Source organism: Danio rerio, chromosome 16 (genome assembly GCF_049306965.1).
Source record: "Danio rerio strain Tuebingen ecotype United States chromosome 16, GRCz12tu, whole genome shotgun sequence".
In the NCBI taxonomy this organism is placed as follows: Eukaryota; Metazoa; Chordata; class Actinopteri; order Cypriniformes; family Danionidae; genus Danio; species Danio rerio.
In genome coordinates this window covers 57,072,873-57,094,988 of record NC_133191.1, presented here as the reverse complement: position 1 = coordinate 57,094,988, position 22,116 = coordinate 57,072,873, and the positions used below count along the sequence as shown (strand labels likewise).

At 35.2% G+C, this 22,116-nt stretch overlaps 2 protein-coding genes across 3 annotated transcripts in view; one reads left to right on the top strand and one right to left on the bottom strand.

Moving 5' to 3' along the window:
- Positions 1-22,116, top strand: part of azin1a (antizyme inhibitor 1a) — a 124,801-nt gene that overhangs the window by 60,729 nt on the left and 41,956 nt on the right. The gene's annotated exons all lie outside the window — the stretch shown is intronic.
- Positions 1,954-21,249, bottom strand: atp6v1c1a (ATPase H+ transporting V1 subunit C1a). The gene is given in 13 exon segments (NM_201322.1): positions 1,954-2,585; positions 5,871-5,997; positions 6,992-7,089; positions 7,571-7,664; positions 7,761-7,853; positions 11,381-11,449; positions 11,568-11,666; positions 12,081-12,172; positions 12,538-12,632; positions 12,712-12,797; positions 15,617-15,684; positions 17,957-18,117; positions 21,127-21,249. Coding segments are annotated over 12 exon segments (1,152 nt in total). The 5' UTR covers positions 18,089-18,117; positions 21,127-21,249; the 3' UTR covers positions 1,954-2,486.

Here is a 22,116-nt window from a genome sequence, read left to right as displayed (position 1 = left end):
ACCTTTTGAGGAAACTGATTTCAACAAACCATTTAAGTTCAAAAACTAATCCTAATGAGTCCAGTGAACTTAATCCATTTGAGTAAATGAAGCATTTTGAGGACAGTAAAACCCAATAAATGAAGTGAACTCAAACCAGTTAAGTACTGTGAAACGCAATAAGTTAAGGCTACTCAAACAGTTTGAGGAAACTGATTGCTACAAACCATTTGAGTTCAAAAACTAATCCGTATGAGTACTGTGAACTCCATTTCAGTTGAAGTAATGAGGTATTTAATGAACTCATTACCTTCAACACTGAGTTCAAAACTCCTTTCAAATGAGCAGAACTAACTTTTAGATAATTTTGAGTTAACTAATTTCATTATTTAATGATGCATATGATGATTATTGAATGCTGCAGTAGTATTGTCCATATTAAGTTAATGTTAGTAACTAATAAAACGTTTTAGAAAAGTGTGAACATAAATAATAATAGCCTACTTATTAAGCATTAAAATAAAACATATTCTTTACATAACAAATAGAATTACTCTGTATTTATAATTGCTTCTAATTATAAATAAACATGCTTTTACAATTTCTAGGGTCGAGACATATACATAATATTTATTTATTCCATATTGAATCGTTGTCTTTAATGTTTCATTTAGATATTATTAAAACCCTTTTAACCAATAAACGTAATTATACTGAATAATAAATGAGTTAAATTTATACATACAGATTCTGCTATAAATGTTTTAGAGATGATAATTGACTAAGCGGCAAACTCCCGCTCTCCCTCAAGTCGTGAAGCAAAAATCCGCTAATCCTGGCTGGCTCGATATGGAGCAAATTTCTATTTAGCTCACTGTTAAAATGGCAGACTTTACAGCAGAAAAGAAAAGGTGTTTACAGCCTGGTACAAAGAACGATTTTGGTTCATATAGATATGACCCTTCATGACAACTTCGAGGGGGTGAATTTTTTTATAACTCATTCGTTTCCTTTATATTGAGTTTGCATAATTAAGGGCGTGGCCACTTGAGTGACAGATAGATCTTACTGCTCACTGTCTCGTCACCTCAGCTGATTCCGGCTGATTAGCTGCTGAACTCTGCATGTACATCGTATTTCTGTGTTGTTTTATGTGGCTTTACACAGTCAGTTGCCTTTTAGAATTATTTCCTACAATTATCAGATGATATGGCATGCTGCATGCACTTAATTGTGCTCACAAACCATTCACGTGGACTCCCATTTCCCAGGTGAGTGAAGTTATATACTTATATAACATCTCTATACATGTGTTTGTTTTATTTAAGATCATTTAAAATGTTCTTTAGAACTGCATGCACTCCAGAATCTGCCAGATTGATTAGCTGTAGGCTCTAGATCAGTCATCTGAAGCGTTGTCATACAGTGTTATGCTGGATTTCATCAATAGTCTTACATTAACTAACACAGACTATATGTGAAGTGTTTGGAAGTAATTCGCATTTCCCTCCTGTAGAGAAACGTCATAAGGACAATGTTTAGTGGCTTAATGTGTTACAGCAGTGTTTTTAAAAGACTAAACACTTTATTGATATAGTATACAACCAAGCACATGTGGTCAGAACACAAACAAGTCGCAGGTAATGAAGTAGTAAGCGTTTCTCTCAAAGGAAAACCAGTCTAAGCAAAATACTAGCAGGCGTCTGTAGCTCCACCTCTTAGACCTTATTTGGTTACCGCTGGTTGAAGCGATGACGTAACAAAATAGCAGCAGTTGGCCACGCCCACTTGTAGCTTCATTTGCGCTCTTGAGAAACTTGTGGGTGACGTCACGAATACTACATCCATGTCTTTTCCAGTCTATGTAATTGACCTATGTTTATTAAATCTATACGCTGCACTGTTTAAAAAGTAAAATATCATATGCAAATTAAGTGCATGTGTTTAACAAACAAAAAGAAACAAAAACACACATTTCTATGTACTTATATAATTTAATATTTTGGTTCCATGACACAATAGTTTTGCACATATAACTCTTTTAAACACCAAATGTACATAACATCACATTTATATTGCATCTTTGTAACACTTTGTTTAGTTTTTTCGGCCGTTTTGTTTGTTTTAAATGAACCACCGATGCATGTCAAAAAGAATAAAGGGTTAAAAACACACAGTATTATCTAGCACTACCTTCAACACGTCACAGAACATGAATGGAATGACTTAAACGCATGATTTCATTCACCTGCACAGATGATAACACAATGACGATCTCTTAAAAAAAAATGTAAACAAAACACAACGGGCGGCAGATATAGATACTCTCCCGCCGCCATTGATTTAAACAGCAATAGAGAAGTACCTCTGAATATGAATGAGCATGCGTGATGATGGGGAGACTAGATCAAGAGTTCAGCAGTATACAGTTTCATTTAACTTAGATTTATTCACAGAGACGAAAACAAAAGGACGGGCACATGATGGAGGAGAAAAGGACAGCGCTTCTATTTGAAGTCCAGCAGGTTACAGTCGATTTTGTAGTACACATAGGGATAGTATTCCTGCTGGCTGAGGTTCAAGCCAGGAATGTCCATAGCAGATTGCTGAAAGCGGAAAAGAGACAAGAAAAACATCTTTAAGCTGTTAAAGTCTGTTTGAACAGGATGTTGCTGAGACTTTTATTTTAGCATGTTGATGCACAGGGGCAACATCTTTCATCCAAAGATTTAAGCAAATCTTATAAAAGGTTTGTGTATAATCAAATGAGTAAAAGAGCACAAGTTCATCACTTCCTGATAAACCGGAGCAAATATGAGTCAGAGATATGTAGCTGAGTGCCACTGTGGTATTTTTTGTTCTAGGTCTGGGCGATAAAATCGATATTTATTGACCGAACACCATTGTCAACATCGATTAAAAAAAATTAAGCAGGGCTCAACAATAAGCACTGCCCGATGGCCCGGGGCCAGCGTGAGAGATGTTCAGGACAGTAGAGAGAATCGTCACTGGCCCGATCAGGCCAGTGTTGCCTTGTCACAAAATTTTAAGTAGCCTGCGACTATTTGTCAATAGTGTGCAAATACAGTCTGAGAATCGAAAAACTATTTCTGCTTTTAAGTCTTTGATTGCTACCATTTCTGTGAAGTCGTAAACACCATCTTGCTTTTCGGTTCCTTTTATTTGATTGGATGTTGTGAGCACATTATTATTTTCCACAACCAGGTAAAAACCAGTACAGTGAAGAGACGGCAACATCAAATTATGAGGCTAAAAAAAAAAAATCTGTTTCTAACGTGGAAACCGACATTTACATGGGTACAAGACGACGTAAAAAAATGAAGTGATGTTTTGCATAGTTTTCTGTCACTTTTAAGTCAGCCACCTTTTGTTTTGCAATAAAATACATACACATTTTCCATACTGCTGTATTTTACTGCTAAATATTTTAACATTGTCTTAAATATTTTTATTCTAGGTTCACAGACATTATTTTTGACACATTGTTTCAAATATGTGGCTAAGAAATAGCTGTTTTTTTATTTATTTATTTATTTATTTTGGTGGGGCCAGTAAACATTTTGGCAGGGCAAGTAAAAACCTGAACCGCTGGTCCAGTCGGGTCAGTAGAAAATGTCCTTAGCATTGAACCCTGTTAAGTATCTGAAGCTCTGTAGTTTTAATAAAATGTGGCTGCTTAGTGTGCGCCTTGGAAGAAATGCCAATAAGCTTAGGGTTACAGTTTGTCATTTCCATTTATGGTTAATTATGTAAGCTACACCCACTACCTTAGACAGATCTAATCTGACAATTTAACTACAAACAAACAGGAAGTGCATTTGCAGATTTTAATAAAGATAAAGGGGAAAAAAACGTTTTGTTTTTTTCTTAATGACCTGCACAGATGAATTGTTCACCACTAAACTAGCAATGTGAGCTAACCAGAGGTGTAAAGAGTACCTGAAAACCATACTTGAGTAAAAGTACAGATACCTTACTGTAAAAATTACTCCAATACAAGTTACAAGTCACCAATTCCAATAAGACTTGAGTAAAAGTATTAAACTATGCGATTTTAAAAGAACTTAAGTATTTTACTCATACTGAATGTAGGCTCAAAGAACACTAAGAAAGGTTTTATTTTCTAATATTAAAAATAAAATGGAACACCTCAATGTTTCAAAATAGCAGAACAAATTAGATAAAAAAAATTTAACAAAAAGTCTCAACGGGGGTCAATGCTTTTATTTTTAGTAGTTTTTCAATTGAGTAGGATGTTTTCTCTGTGTTATTATTAAACAAAGAAACTTCAGTAAGACATTTATTCACGTTACACAAAAAAATTAAGCTAAAACATAGCCATGTCATGTCGCAGTGGTTTTTACCATATCAGTAACTGTATTAAGTTCACTTAATTCACATTAAATTAACATTAAATAGACTCTTACTTCCAGGCCTGGATTGGCTAATCGAGAGAACCGGGAGAATTCCCGGTGGGCCGGTCCATTTTTTGGCCACGAGGGCCGGTGTCCCTAGCTGCTTGCACTCTCAGCAGTTGCACTTTTTTTCATTTATTTATTTATTTGACCATAGCCTCACTCTTTTTATTCATTATTTTGCCGCAGCTCCGCTCTTTTTATTTTTTTTCTCGCAGCCCCGTAAACAAAATGCAGCCTGCAAATTATTAATGATGTAACTATCATCATTCGACTCTAAACAGCGGCACCTTAGTGAATGTAAGAATTCGAATAATTAATATTGATTAATAATACACCTGCTCAATGAAAATCAGATGATTCACTACATTAATAAATCTGACATAACTTGATCAGAAATCTAAAAAGGAGAGAAAAAGTTTAAGCCATCAATAAAAGTCTTGCAGGTCATAGTGCCATATTTGTTTTTCATTACAGCCACATAATATCAACAGCGCCACTGTGGTCCAGGGGTCAGCACGTTAAAATATGACACGGCCGACTCGTGTTCGAACCTCATCTGAAAAATTATTTTTTTTTTTTTTCATTTTTTATTGTTAGGACATATAATACTGTTAGGGTTGTTGGAAATTTGAAGTTCTAAAGCAGCTGTTTTCTTGAAAAATGACGTGAAAGTGTCTTTAGAAACTGAATTGGAAATTACCTTATTTTAAAAGTCAGTCGTGAACTGAGATGGGCCGGTCCAAGGCTTGAAACTCCAGGGCTGAAAAGGAGTCCCACTCCGGCCCTGCTTACTTCAATGTATTTTACGATAAATTCCTAAAAGCACTTATTTTTGTGGTTTGTGGCAAATAAAGTAGACCCTACACCCTGTAAGAGCCATTCTGCACATCGGCAAATGAAAACATTTCTTTCAGATAAGGCCACGGATGGTTATCAGTGCTGGCACTACTTGATGTTCCGACTTCAGCTTCATCATTTGCTGCAGCCGTGTCGCTAATTAAACACCTGGTATTTGGCAAGCTGCTAATTCATATTCACGTGGTTTAGCTCATAAGTAGCATACAGTACCTCCAGCAGCCTGCAGATGGCGATATCACCTCATCCGCCCAACAAATTAGCCGTGGTAGATAGAAATGCTAACTTGTCGCTTACAATCACAATGTAACGAGTAACTTTAAGCGTCCGTTCAAATGTAGTGGAGTAAAGAGTACATATATTCAATCAAAAATGTAGTCAAGTAGAGAGTTAAAGCTGCTTATATTTTTAATACTCAGTACAAGTACAAAGTAGCCAAAAAAAATACTTAAGTAAAGTAACGAAGTCCATTTACTTAAGTACTTTACACCACTGGAGCTAACAAAAGCAATATGGTTAGTTTTGATTTCATGTGTACTTTACACAATACAAAACCACAGCCTTTGCTCAAAATAGAAAAAGAAAAGAAGGCCTTACGTCAATAATGGCGGCAGCGCTGCTGTCCAGATGCTTGTAAAGATCGTACAAAACCTCCCTCAGCTTCTTCATATTCTTCTTATTGGGCTGGAGCAGCATTGCTTGGAAATTCACTGGCAATCCATATCTGTTCATTCAGGGTGATAAAATTTAAGTTAGTTTTTTCCATGAGCACATTATTTAATAAGCTTAACAACAACTACAACATAAAGATCCACCGGTTTATTTTATTCAGCTTTATTTTTTTACTTGGGTGCAAGTAGGCCTGTCCCAATAATCAATATATGGACTTATGGCACAACACATGGACACGAGCTCATCATTTTTAGTGATGCAATATATATCAGCCATACATAAAAACCTACATTTTAGCTGATTGTGCAACATCTCTATCTCTACTGGAGGTGTCAGGGTCAGCATAGTTAATAACACTGTAGTATTTACTGTAAATTACTATAGTATATTCTCATGTGGGTGTCTGACAACTTAAAATAGATCTGGTAGCAGATATCACAGCCTCTGTTACTCTTTAACTTGTTCACATTTAATATTATTTATTTAGGATATGCACTTTAACATTCTGACTCCAATGCCTCATTATTAAACTGCTCAAATTACTTTAATTAAATTAAATATGCTTAATAATGAAATATGATGTGTTATTTGCATTTTGATGATATTATACTGTCATTCTGGCATTATATAATGATGAGTGTCATAACATCCTTTTAAAATGACAATAATATCGTTTATCACAATATATTTTGCTGCAACATATCATACGACAAAACAGATACCGTGACAGATCTAGGTATATCAGGACAGAATGCTTTGATATCACCTTCCATGTCTTTTTAGTTAGTTTGATTATGTTCATGGTTTACTTGTGGCACTATAGAGTGGAGGTTTGGGGCATGTATAGGGAAGTATTTTGGATGATGATAGATCTACTGTACTTTGTTTTATGTTGTATTTAACTTGTAAAAACCCAATAAACATAAAAAAATTAAATTTTTAAATCATTTTCTTTATTTTTTTATCTTAAGCTTGGCATAATAGAGTGAGCTTTTATTTAAAAAGGAATGTAGTAAACATAATATGAGTAGGATATGAAATATTACCTCAAGACTGACTCCACAAAGACCCTCAGAGCTTTAATGTGGACCCAAGCAATAAACGCCTCGCTGAAGTTCACTTTCAGCCACCGAACAAGTGGACCCTACAGAGTATACATTCAAAAGCATAAATGAGTACAGCCCATTCTGAAAAATTATATTTATCAATTTTCCTTTAAATATAGGTCATATTTTGGTGCATTCAAACAAAACAGATTTATTAAACAGATATAGTTATTTAATTAATATTTTAGTCACCAAACAGGTTCATAAGAAAGATTATATATTTAAATTCATGCAAAATATTCAGGACAAAAATTACGAAATAAAAAATTTCAACAATATTTTATATATTTTTTTGTTTCTCACTAAATTAGCTCTTTTTAAATTTTATATGTAATATTTTTCCATAACATATAAATTTAGGTGTACCCATTTTAGACCATTATCTTAAGTTATCTTGTTAGATAAGCTCCAGATTTAACTTCAGTACTGACTAATTCAATGTATATGCACAAATACAATATTGTAAAGCTTCCTGTAGAAAATATGCATTTAAATATGGGATTTGGGCACTGTACATACAAACTGTTTCTTCTTGTCAGTGGAGAGTCTGGTCATCTCCTCCTTATCCGCTTTCATCTCCTCCTCATTGTACTGGAAATCTCGAACCGTGAACCTGTAAATCAGACACTGGCATCACTAAAGCATCTTTACACTGGATATGAATGATGTGATTGATAAACTCAATGTGGAGCTGAGATAGTCTGCGTACTTGTTTTCTCTGGCCTTGTGTCTGAAGTCATCGATAGCCTTTCTGAAGAGTGTGACGGTAAATAGACCGCTGTCATGATCCTCAAAAAGCAAACTGCAGAGGGGAAAAACAACACTAACGATCAGTACAGAGAATTTCAATACTCATACCACATATCATTCATTCAATCATTTATTCATTTTCCTTCGAATTTAGGTCTGGGCTCTGGCTGGGCCACTGAGTTGTTGTGAAGCCACTCTATTGATATGTTGGCGGTGTGCTTTGGGTCATTGTCCTGCTGGAAGATGAAGCGTCGCCCCAGTCTGAGGTCAAGAGCACTCTGAAGCAGGTCTTCATTCAGGATGTCTCTGTACATTGCTGCATTCATCTTTCCCTCTATCCTGACTAGTCTTCCAGTTCCTGCTGCTGAAACACATCCCCACAGCATGATGCCAACACCACCATGCTTCACTGTAGTGATGCTATTAGCCTGGTGATGAGCGCTGCCTGCTTTTCTCCAAACGTAACGCCTGGCGTTCACGCCAAAGAGTTCAATTTGAGTCTCATCAGAGCAGAGAGTTTAGTTTCTGATGGTCTGAGAGTCCTTCAGATGCTTTTTGGCAAACTCCAGGCGGGGAGTGTCTTCCGTCTGTCCACTCTACCATACAGGCCTGATTGGTGGATTGCTGCACAGATGGTTGTCCTTCTGTAAGATTCTCCTCTCTCCACAGAAGAACTCTAGAGCTCAGACAGAAGAGTGACCATTGGGTTATTGATCACCTCCCTGACTAAGGCCCTTCTCCCCCGATCACTCAGCTTAGATGGCCGGCCAGCTCTAGGAAGAGTCCTGGTGGTTCCAAACATCTTCCACTTACGGATGATGGAGGCCGCTGTGCTCAATGGAACTTTCAGAGCAACAGAAATGTTTCTGTAACCTTCCCCAGCCTTGTGCCTCGAGAGAATCCTGTCTCGGAGGTCTACAGACAATTCCTTTGTCTTCATGCTTGGTTTGTACTTTGACATGCACTGTCAACCCTGGGCCCTTATATAGACAGGTGTACGCCTTTTCAAATGATGTCCAATCTACTGAATTGCCCACAGGTGAACTCCAATGAAGCTGCTGAAACATCTTCAGAGTGATCAGTGGAAACAGAATATGTCTGAGCTCGATTTAAAGCTTCATGACAAAGGCTGTCAATACTGATGTACATGTGATTTTCAGCTTTTTATTTTTAATAAATTTGCAACAATTTCTTTTTTCACATTGTCATTATGGGGTATTGTGTGTCCTATAGCAGTGTTTCTCAACTGGTGGGTCGCGACCCGAACATTTTCGGTGGGTCGCGAAGAGTGAGATAAAAAAAACAACAACAAAAGTTTAATATTTAACTTATTTTGCTTATATCGGACTTTTATTTTGAAATGCGCGTGCGATGAAGCTTGCTATTGGGACTTTTAATTTTGGACAAGCACAAGAGCTTTCGGTGAACTGTATGCAATGCAAAAACTGGCGTGTTTAAGGTCTGTTTTCTTTAAAAATCAACGATCTCCACTAGCTGAGTGATATCCGATATAAAGTGGGTCTCAGATTGTACAAGAAGCACTGCATTAAATTACATTTCCCCCCGCCATGTCTTTATAATATGAGCATTTATTTTACCCCAGTATATTCAATTGAGCTTCTGCACTAGCCTGCCGATTCTGACGGTCGCGTGCGAGTAAACAGCTTTTTGTCTCGTTTTACGCTTGAGCAACTAAATGAATGCTAAAGTTTATTTAACTGAATGTATTTTAATAACATTACAACATCGATGCTGTAAAATGAACCGTATAAAATGGGAAAAAGTTCACAATAACAGGTCACCAGAAGTTTATCAATATGGAAAAACACTAGCTCGGCATATACCCTTTTGACATGTGAAATTCCAGCACAAGTACGACCCCGAATATGTAAAGTGTAGATTTACATATTTTGACGCCAAAAAGGCTTAAAACCTCAGTGTGTCATATGCAGTGAGGTGCTTTCACAAGAGAGCATAAAACCTAAATTAAAACGACATTTAGAAACCAAACATCCCAGTTGCAAGGACAAACCAGTGGACTATTTTCTAAGACGACTCCAATAGCTGAGGGCATCACAAAAGTGCCGAACATCATGTTCAAAACAAGTATGTAATGGCTAAAGAAGATAGAAGTACATCTTACTGTGCTCACCGTGTAGCAAAGGCCAAGAAAGCCCACACAAAAGCAGAACAGCAAATAACTGGTGATTATTATAAAATGGTTATGATCATTTTAAGAATTTTACTTTAGTTTGCTGGTTTCGGTTCAGTTCAACCAGATCAGTGGTAATGTTTTATTAACAGTTCAGTTTAGTTCATGGTAACTTTTCCTTACCCTAACCACTGTTTACAGTATTTGACATTTTTACTCTGTAATATTTCTATAATTTGATACATTTTGTTAAATAACAGCAGTACAATATTGTTTATTTGTAAGTCGTGGTGATTTTGTTCTATAGGACTGAAGGATTCGGATTTCTGCTTTCCAATCCGTCTCATCATGCACCAACGTTTATCCTTTTCATCATCCTGTTTCTCAGTATTTAACTGTGAATTGATTTTAACTAATGAATAAGTTAAAACTGCTTACTGCAAGAATGTTCTGTGTCCTTGTTTCTCTTTTTGCCTGTCTATTTTAACTTTGTTTTCTGGAGACACACAAACCAGGTCATAGGTCATGGAGATCTCTCTCTCTCTCCCCATACAGAGGAGAAGAAGACACCTGTTCTAGTTGTCCTGATATTGCCTATAATATTATAGCTGTTTGATTGATCTATTTTTGAGTATAATAAATTCTAATGTAATTCCTTTTTGTGTGGAGACAGACTGTGTGTAGTGAAGATATTGCAGCAGACTGTTGATGGAAGCAGTCTTGAACCAGCCTGATAACACAGCTGAACGTACAAGAAACATCCTTGAGTCTTTAACACAGATGGTCGTTTGTGTCTATTGTTTTCCTGGTTTAGCTTTTTACAGGTCGGAGATCAGCTCCTAATAACTTAAGGCGACCTCACCTCTAGGCATCAGGTCGCCATCCATATCTGGAGACAGATACAATGCTTTCTTTGACGCACGCATTAAGGCCATCCATATCTGGAAGTAGATACTATGTATCTTTGACGCATCTATTTAGAATTGTCTATTTCTGTTGTAACCAATGAGAACTGTTTACCTGGATCCCATCCTTTCTGGACTTGTGTAAAGAGTATAATTGTTCGATTGTTGAAACTGTAAGCAGAGCGGCCTAGGAACTCATTGCGAGTGTTGAAGCTGGCTTCTGCAAATGAAACTGCAAACTATCTTCAGTAAACTTAATTTATTTTTTTTAAATCTCTGACTCTGGCTCTTCTTCATCTACCAGACTGGTCATTCTTTGGGTTAAACTGTAAACTATCCCTACAGGACTATATATATATGACTATGTATATATATATACATACATAGTTCTCCCACTAACTCTAGCTCTTAATTTTCTGAGCACTAGCAGTTGCTTTGTATAATTAGCATTTCTTGTGTGTATTGCCTCTTGTTGAATCACTGAATGTCTCCTTACTTAAGAATCACTGAATGCATACTTACTTTGTAGATCGTGGCACCACCATTTCTGCAAGAGTCTCATACGTGCGCTGCCAGTCAGTATAATTTGTCCTAAATGGTTAGAAACACACTGTGAGCATGTGCATAAGAGCAATTCAGGAGTTGTGTGACTGTCTTCAAATATTTTCAGACTTGTTCATTTTTTTGTGTTGAGGAATCCGTCACTTACTTTGGTACCACTACAAGTAAAGTAATGAGGTACTCCGAATCCAGCACAAAGTCGTCTTTCTTGACAATATCAGCCAAACTCCTGGTCAACAGACTCCCTCTGATGACAACACAAAACCACACGTTAGTTGATTGGAAAAGGCTATGTCCATACAAGTGTCTCTCAAGTACGTTTCGGGAGGACCACCAGCTCTCACATTTGATTCAGATCATCATTGGCAAAGACTAAAAGATCTGTAATGGGTGTGACAGACAAAGGAGACATCCAAAACATGCAGTGCTGCTGGGCCCCCAGGAACCTGGTTGAGAAACACTGGTTTACACTGTACTACAATAGCTATTTCCATCCAAAGATGCTAATTAAATTTATCAGACAAAATGGTCACTTCCTGATAAACTGGAGCAAAGTTTTGAGTATCAGTTTTAAAATCACACAATAAAATAAAAATATTAAATTAAATGATGAAATAAAACTAATAATGTGAGTTAATCTGACATGTGTAAATGCACTCACGCATTCTTCCTCTCTAGATTCTGTAAGTTTCCCTTCAGGTTGTTGTAGGCCGATGCTCGAGCTTTCAGGTCATTGTCGATCTGTGAGACTTGCTGTGAACAGCAGGGGGAGAGAGTCGAGAGAGTTTCATTTAAAACGGCATCAAAACCATAACAGGAGGACTCAACTTCACAGATATTTCTCAGTAAAACATATTTTATTGGACTCTCCTGCTTTTAATGTTTGTAGAAACTCTTCTATAAAGTGAATTTACTGACCAGATTTTTTACATTTATTTTTACATAATTAATTAATGTACAAAATATTATTTAATATATCTTGCATTCATTTGTATTGCTGGTTTTATTGCATTTATTGCACTTGAGTTTTCAGAATTATTGTTGTCATGATGCTGTTGACATGCCATTAAATAAACAATAATCATAGTTTTCTATAAGGATAGATTCAGATCACTTGCCTTGGAAATGATCTCAGAAATGTTCTTCAAGGATTGTTTGATGGGGTATTTGGCCATATCCCATTGAAATCTCGTGACGTAGGTGACCAGATCCACTAAACACAGCAGGGATACAATCAACAAAACGAAAACTGTATAATCTTATTTCACGCCACAGACAGCAGTGATACTGACCTCCATTAGCCAGCAGATTCTCCTGCACTTTATCTCGACTGTCCTCCAACACGTCAGCCATGTACTGAGCCACCTTCTTCACCACACTGTGAACAACATCAGAAGAGTTCACAACCCTCTGAAAACTCTCCCCAAAGCTCTAAAACAGGGAATTCGGCATAACATCAAACACTGAGGTGGCCTAGAAGCCCCTTTTCAGGGTGGTGTGCTTATTTGGGGCTTCTCCACACCGTAACTCTCCTAGATGTGGGACAGACAGTGAAGGTGGATCATATTGTCGGGCCGGGAGTGTGCCAGAAAATCTCCCCCACACTATTACACCACCACCACCAGCCTGAGTTGTTGATACAAAGCAGGATGGATCCATGCTTTCATGCTGACGACGCCAGATTCTGACCCGACCATCTGAATGTGTCAGCAGAAATGGAGACTCATCAGAGCAGGCAACGTTTCTCCAATCTTCTATAGTCCAGTTTTGGTGAGCCTGTGTGAATTGTAGCCTCAGTTTCCTGTTCTTAGCTGACAGGAGCGGCACCCGGTGTGCTCTTCTGCTGCTGTAGCCCATCCGCCTCAAGGTTGGACGTGTTGTGTGTTCAGAGATGCTCTTCTGCAGAGCTCGGTTGTAACGAGTGCTTATTTAAGTAACTGTTGCCTTTCTATCAGCTGGGAACCAGTCTGGCCATTCTCTTCTGACCTCTGGCCTCATCAACAAGGCATTTGCGTCCACAGAACTGCCGCTCACTGGATATTTCCTCTTTGTCGGACCATTCTCTGTAAACCCTAGAGATGGTTGTGTGTGAAAATGCCAGTAGATCAGCAGTTTCTTAAAACCCTAGAGCAGTCTGGCACCAACAACCATGCAACGTTCAAAGTCACTCAAATCTCCTTTCTTCCCCATTCTGATGCTCAGTTTGAACTGCAGCAGATCGTCTTGACCATGTCTACATGCTTAATTGCATTGAGCTGTTACCATGTGATTGGCTGATTAGAAATTTCGTTAACAAGCAGTCTCATCTATATATAAATTTACACTCAGAATTTTTAGCCCCCCTGAATTATTAGTCCCTTTTTTTCCCCCAATTTCTGTTTAACGGAGAGCAGATTATTATTTTTTTAAGCACATTCCTAATCATAATAGTTTTAATAACTCATTTCTAATACCTGATTTATTTTATGTTTTCTATGATGACAGTACACAATATTAGACTAGATATTCTTCAAGACACTTCTATACAGCTTAAAGTGACATTTAAAGGCTTAACTAGGTCAATTAGGTTAAGGCAGGTTAGGATAACTAGGCAAGTTATTGTATAATGATGGTTTGTTCTGGAGAGTTTTGAAAAAATATAGCTTTAAGGGGCTAATAATATTGACCTTAAAATGGCTTTTAAAAAAATTTTAAACTGCTTTTATTCTAGCCGAAATAAAACAAATAAGACTTTCTCCAAAAGAAAAATATTATCAGACATACTGTGAAATTTTCCTTGCTCTGTTAAACATCATTTGGGAAATATTTAACAAATAAATTCAATGGGGGGGGGGGGGGGGTAATTCTGACTTCAACTGTATGTATGTGTATATATATATATATTAAACAAACTTTTATATTTAAATATGATTGATTAATATTTGCCCAGCTCTAATATAAACAATATATAAATATATATATATTTAAATAAAATACAACAATAAACCACTGTTCACTGTAAAGTTAAAGTATGCTGCAGTATTTTTATCAGGTAACTACATTTAAATTATATTTAAATATAAAAATATATACAATATAATAGACTTCAAAACACTAGAGTATATCTGGATTTATCAGAGGCAGAGAAATCAAAATCTCACATCATACAGATGAGCCATACATATCATCTCTGAAAAAGAAGCTAGCATGGAAGCAAAGTGCTAATAACTCATTTTAGGTAGATGTCATGATATCCTCACCTCTATATGAGATTCCTCAGCACACAGGAGGAAAGAAACACATGTACGTTTGACAAAACTCTGACCACCGATACACTCTTGCTAGAAACCCCAACAACTCAGTGCTGCAAACACTACTCCAGGCCCATAGCCAGGGGGGGTTCGGGTGGTTCGAAATTATAGTAATTAATTTATTCGTTCATTTTTCTTTTAGATTTGTTTGTTTGTTTTTCCTTCCCATGTTGAATTTTATAGCCAAATACTTCACAATAAGATCCATTTAAGTGGTCTGTCTAGAAAGGATGGGGAAGCTCAGTAGGGTGGTTAGAAAATAATGTGTACTTGTGCATTGATTTAATTCTGTAATGTGAAAATAATGAATATATTGATGTTAAAACCTATTATGTAAAAATCCCTTTTATAAAAATCACATTTAAACACAGTTGTGTTGCAGCTGTTTCTGAATATAAGCAGCTTCTAATAGTAATGCATTGTTTATAATCAGACTTGATATAAACAGTCTGCAGAAACACATTCTCCCCATCTACATGTCATCAGAGGGAGGAAAGCCCCGCCCACTAGTGACTATCTCTCCCTCATTAGCATAGGACGTTAGTCTTGTTTTTCAATCTGCCACTATGCTGACACACAGGCATCTGTAGCTCCGCCCTCTTTTAAAAAGAGCACAGTCTCATTTGAATTTAAAGCAAATTCAAAGCCTAAAAGAGTCAATTTCAAAGAGTTCTAAAACATTACTTATGGGTTATTTTGAGCTGAAACTTCACATAGACAACATTATTTACTAAACATTAGTCATTAAAACTGACATCACTTACAAGAAATTAAAATTAGAATGTTTAAAAATGTTTTCAAATCTCACATTGGGAAATATTTGGGAAAAAAATGTAATTACTCTTTACAACGTACACACAAACAGTACGTCAAAAGTATTATGCTGAATGTAAAAGACAAACTTTACCTCTCCACAAAAGCGTCCAGCTTGGCCAGCTCATCAGACAGTCCCACTAGCACATCTAAAGTGCCGACCTGCGGTGTTGGGTGAAGAGAAACAGAGACACTTTGATCAGCATCCAGTATAATGCAGCAGAACAAACTCAGCCAGGCTGGATTTAATGGTAGAAACATCAGGGGCCGCCGGTGCTTAGAGTGGCGCCGCTTCTGTTCCCGCCCAGTCAGGCGGAAAACGACTGGTTAGGATGACACAGGGCAGAAGGGTCACCAATGGGAACAACTCTTTCAAAAAGAGAAGATCATGAAAGTGTTGCGTTTTTTTTTTGGTGAATATTCTCCATATATAAGCCTGATATTTTGAAAACAGTCATCAACAAAACCACATCAACTTTTTGTTTTTTTGTTTTTTCCATTTAAAAATATATATATAAATAAAAAATAGAATAAATATTTTTTATAAAAAAATACAAATAAAATAATTATTAAATAAATTTATTATATTCAAATATATTTATTATATTTCAGACATTATAGTTTTAAAAGGACTACTTAATTATTTCGTCAAAACCACATAAAAATGTTGTACCAAAAAAATTAAAAAATATTTTTTATATATATATATATATATATATATATATATATATATATATATATATATATATATATATATATATATATATATATATATATTACATAAAAATTACACAAATTAGAATTAATAAAACTAAAAATACATATATAATTATTAAATAAATTTATTCTATTCATTATATTTATTATATTTAGCTTTTTAATGTCAGACTTTATAGTTTTAAATTTAAATCATGGCGACGCAGTGGGTAGGTTCTCGCCTCACAGCAAGATGGTCACTGGTTCAAGCCTCAGCTAGGTCAGTTGGCATTTCTGTGTGGAGTTTGCATGTTCTCACAGTGTTCACGTGGGTTTCCTCCAAAAGACTGGAGTTGGGTTGTCCAAAGACATGCGCTATAGGGGAATTGGGTAAGCTAAATTGTCCGTAGTGTACGAGTGTGAATGTGAATGAGAGTGTATGGGTGTTTCCCAGTGACTACTTTATTATTCTGTCACAGTAATTGTGTGTGCATGTGAAATGTCACTTGAAGGCAACAAAACCACATTAAATATTTGTTTTACTAAGTTGTTACATTTAAAAATTTATTAATAATAATAAAAAATATTAAACATTTATTAATAATAAAAAATTGAAAATTATTTTAAAAAATAAAAAGAAAAGTAATAAAAAATAATAAAAATTTTAAAAAATACAATTTAATAAATAAAACAAAAATTATTACAAAATTTTCATTTAAAATAAATTTAATTAAAAATAAAAATAAATTAAAATAAAATAAAAGTAAATACATTTTATTCATTTATTTCAGCAGAATGAACCGCCAACTTATCCAGCAAGTTTTTACGCAGCGGATGCCCTGTCCAACCCATCCCTGGGAAACATCCACACACACACACTCATACACGGACAATTTATCCTACCCAATTCACCTGGACCGCATGTCTTTGGACTGTGGGGGAAATTGGAGCACCCGGAGGAAACCCACGCGAAGGCAGGGAGAACATGCAAACTCCACACAGAAACGCCAACTGAGCCGAGGTTCGAACCAGCGACTTTCTTGCTGTGAGGCGACAGCACTACCTACTGCACCACTGCCTCACCTATTTGGCCCTTATTAAAACAATAAAAAACTAAAAGTTATGAAAAAAGAAGGTAAATGTGCAAAATGTAAACAAAAGTAACAAGACTATTCTGCCAACAGTCTGGATTTAAAAGCTAGATTAAACGTATGATGCTGATTGGCTGTTGTTGCATTTTTCTGCTGTGTGATTGGCTCTCAGTTCAATCTATATTGAGTAAAAATCTCTAGAGCTTATCAACATACATTTGATCACAGTTTGATTTGATATCATTTACTGGCCGACATGAAGATTTCTGTGAACATTCTTAAAGGCACAGTCCACTCAAAAATAAAAAATGTACTCACTATTTACTCTCCTTCAAGTGCTATTTAATCTGTTGAACACAAAATAAGATATTCTGAAGAAAGCTGAAAACCTGTAACCATTGACTTCCTCAGTAGGAAAAACAAACACAATGCAAGTCAATGGTTACCCGTTTTCAACATTCTTCCGAATATCTTCATTTGGGTTCAACAGAATAAAGAAACGTTGGAACAAGTAAGAGTGAGAACATGTTGACAGAATTTAAATTTTGGGTGAACTAGCAGAGAATGAATAACCAATCATAATCAAGTATTCCAGACAGCAGTGTAAAAAGAAGTGCTGTAAAAGAGGAAGAGGAACAGCCTGTGACCTTGAGATCAGGAATGTTGAACTTGTTGTTGGTGGAGAGGTTGTTGGTGCGTGTTGTGGCCGTCATTAGTTTGTCCCATGTCTGCTGACAGGTTTTCTCTCCGGGAGCAGAAATCAACCAGAACTCTGTCATGGCTGCTGAATGAGTGAGTGATGGAGAGTCTGAAAAGACATAGAGATGCTAATAAGAATTAATACACTCTGAATCTGCCACTATGCTGATGCATAGGTGTTTTTTAGCTCAGCGCTCTATTGAAAAGACCAAAATCTCATTTGAATTTAAAGTGACAGTCACCAAAACGCCACAATTAGGATCAAAGCCTAAAAGAGTTAGTTTCAAAACATTATTTGTGTGCTATTTTGAGCTGAAACTTTACCCTCTAGAGCAGGGGTGCCCAAGCCTTTTATTATAAAGGGACAAAAACTAAACTTGATTGAGGGGTGTGGGCTGAAGCTAAATATACCAAACCATATTACATTAAATTTGCAATGGGCAAAAAACTGCAAAGGGAATATTAAGTTTTGAGAAATAAAAATGAAATTTGCAAACAAAAAACGAACTGCAGATAAAAATCAAGCAGTGCAAAGAAAAAAATATATATATATTTGCAAAAAAAACTATACAGTTGAAGTCAGAATTATTCGCCCCCCTTTAAATTTCTTTTCTTTTTTAAATATTTCCCAAATGATGTTTAACAGAGCAAGAAAATTTTCACAGTATGTCTGATAATATTTCTTCTTCTGGAGAAAGTCTTATTTGTTTTATTTTGGCTAGAATAAAAGCATCTTTTAATTTTTTAAACACCATTTTGAGGACAAAATTATCAGCCCCTTTAAGAAAAATTGTTTTGTTTTTTTGATAGTCTACAGAACAAACCACTGTTATACAATAAACTTGCCTAATTACCCTAACCTGCCTAGTTAACCTAATTACCCTAGTTAAGCCTTTAAATGTCACTTTAAGCTGTATAGAAGTGTCTTGAAGAATATCTAGTTTAATATTATTTACTGTCATCATGGCAAAGATAAAATAAACCAGTTATTAGAAATGAGTTATTAAAACCATTATGATTAGAAATGTGCTGAAAAAAATCTTCTCCTAGTTAAACAGAAATTGGGAAATAAATCAGGGGGACTAATAATTCTGACTTCAACTGTATATATTTGCAAAACATTTTTTTAGCACTGCCTTTACAAAACCAAAATGTTACAAGGGAACTTACAGGCCCAGACCTACTGGGCTGTAAGACCACTTTGGTGATACTGTGTCTCCAGGTGATGACGTCGCTTAAAGCAGGGGTTCCCAAACTTTTCAGCCCGCAACCCTCAAAATAACAATGTCAGTGACTCGCAACCCCCATTTTTCAAGGTGGTTAGACTGTAAAAATATAAATGTTGCAGACACAACTATAGGCATTTATAAACATGAGCATATTGACAACACAAAAATGCAACAGTCTATTAACCATATAATGTTTTTTTAGCCATTTATTAATTTAATTATATTTTAATATAAAAATTAAAGGCTGATGGCAGATTTTTATTTGTTTGTTGTTGTTTCTTTAACGCAACTATTAATTATCTTCTGTGAGTTATGAACAAAATATGATCAATCAAATAGCTTAATAAAATTTATTTGAGTTTTGGAAATCACCAAGCGACCCCTTGTCATTGTCACGCGACCCCCACTATGAGAACCATTGGCTTAAAGGTCCGGGCCTGCCGTAAACACCCAAGTTCCCTTGAAAACTATATATATATATATATACTATATTTTTACTCTTTTTTTTTTTTTTTTATTAATAGCAAATATTTTAATTTTTTTAACAAGCAATTTATTTATTTTTTTACACTGCTTGATTTTTATTTGCATTCTTTTTTGTTCGCAAATGTTATTTTTATTTCTCAAAAATTAATTTTCCCTTTTGAGTTCTTTATTTTTGTTAGCAACATTTATTTTTATTTCACAAAAAATTATTTTTGCTTTGTAATTTCGGAAGATTTGCATTTACTTATTTATTTTTTGCTCAATACTTCATTTTTTGGTTGCAAAACTTTATTTTGCAAGCATACTTGGCCCTAGATTGACGCCATATAATCTTCTCCAGGAAAAAAATAAATAAAAGGAAATATTGTGAAAATTGTGATAAATCTGCACTTGGGAAATATTTGGAAAAGAAAGCAGCAATACTTTGAATAAAAATAACATCCTTGATGATCAGAATTTCTTTTCAGTAATAGAGCAGGTAGGATTTGCAATAGTATTCATTTCTTAGAATACAAAAAAAAAATCAACAAATTTCATGTTTAGTAACATTTTAAGATGTGTTCAAAAACAGTAAACCTGTATATTTTTTCCTAATAATATTGATTGGAAAGGGCTGTAAATACTTTAGAACTGTAAACAATTATAGTTAAAAAAAAAAAACTTGTATTACTTCAAAATTATGATTTACGTCTAAACATAAACTCACAAAACATGCTTTAATTGAAATCACAGTTTTAACCTTGCCAAATATGACTGTATTTTCCATGAGCTAGAACTTCCCCTTTATATTCAGCTATACATAAATATGAAAAATGCTAAAAAAAAAAAATAAAAAATAATATTGGTACAATCTGACAACCATTGTAAGCTGTGTATTTTCTTTGTCAGAGCGCTTTATGAATGTAAATAAATATGAAAGTAAGAGAATATTAATTGTGGACATGGTCAGCCTGACCTGATTGGGTAATTTCCTCAAAATGAATGAAAGTCACGAGATGAAACAGAGGCCTGTCAGACTGACCTTCAATCTAAAGAATGGACACTTCTCTTATATGTCTAATAATCTTATATGAGCTGTCTAGTTAGTATTGATATTATATATTTGATCACCTCCGACCATCGTCAGTCACAACTTTAAATATGACAACATAAACACGCAGTATTACATCCATACAGTGTCAGAAATCTGCATAAATACACTCAAATCTATACTGCGATATCTTTAGGAAATATAATGTCAATTGACTATCTAAAACAGCTTAATAAATCGTTTGTAACGCATATAAACAAGACGAAGCTCAGTCAGCTCTAATCCACACTAGCAAATACAGCTAAAGCTGCAAACGTTACAGCACGATCACACACAACACGCTTAAAACCGCCGTTTCTCCAGCGGATCTCACCTGAGTTCAACGTTAATGAGACGACGTGGCGATTATTTGGTAATTTCAACAAAATAATTTCCAAAGGATCAGTCTTAGGATTTGATATTCATAATGACACTACAGTGTTTCCAAAGGCTTCACTCACGGTCAGCTGATCGACTGCTGAACTGCGCATGCGCATTCACACTCGACAGCGACACATGAAGGTGTGGAGTTTGAATGGAAAGCTGTGTTTGATGTAACCACTGTAGAAAACTAAAAAAAAACTATGTAAAATAGGGCGCAAACACACAACAAAAGTAGGTAAGTGAAAGTAAACTCAATTTGGCGCTGATAATAACAGCCTTTACTTTCACTGATGACTGCACACATCACAAACTCACCCACATGAACAAATACTACAGTGGTTTATAGTAAACACTAGTGTTATTGAACCATACTTTAGTAAAGTACTTCACTTAATCAGATGTGGTGATTATATTGTTGCTATTGTGATTAGCCAATACTGTACTAATCAACCATGATAATAATACAATACAAAACAGTTTACTGTAGTAAAAACTAAACTTTACCACATTATAAAATACAATTTATCAGTTCACTATAGTTAATATACTAGAGCATTCATTTAGAAATATAATAAATATTTCTAATATTTCAATTGGAAATATATGTCTGGTATAATACACTTCATACATACTTCAAAAACACAGTATTTACTATAAATTACTATAGTATTTTTTATGTGGAAACTTGAATGTAAATTGTATGTGTAAAATGTAAAAAGAATGTATATAAAATTGTTGTTTACCTGTTGTTTACATTAAAAAATACTATAATAGTTTATAGTAAATACTGTAGTGTTATTGAACCATACTATTTTACATTACTTCACTTAATGGTAACACAACAACTATAGTAATAAAAGCAGATTACTCATAACTGTACTACATTTGTGCAACTTTAATACAACATAGTTTACTGTAGTAAACCTAAATTATACCACAT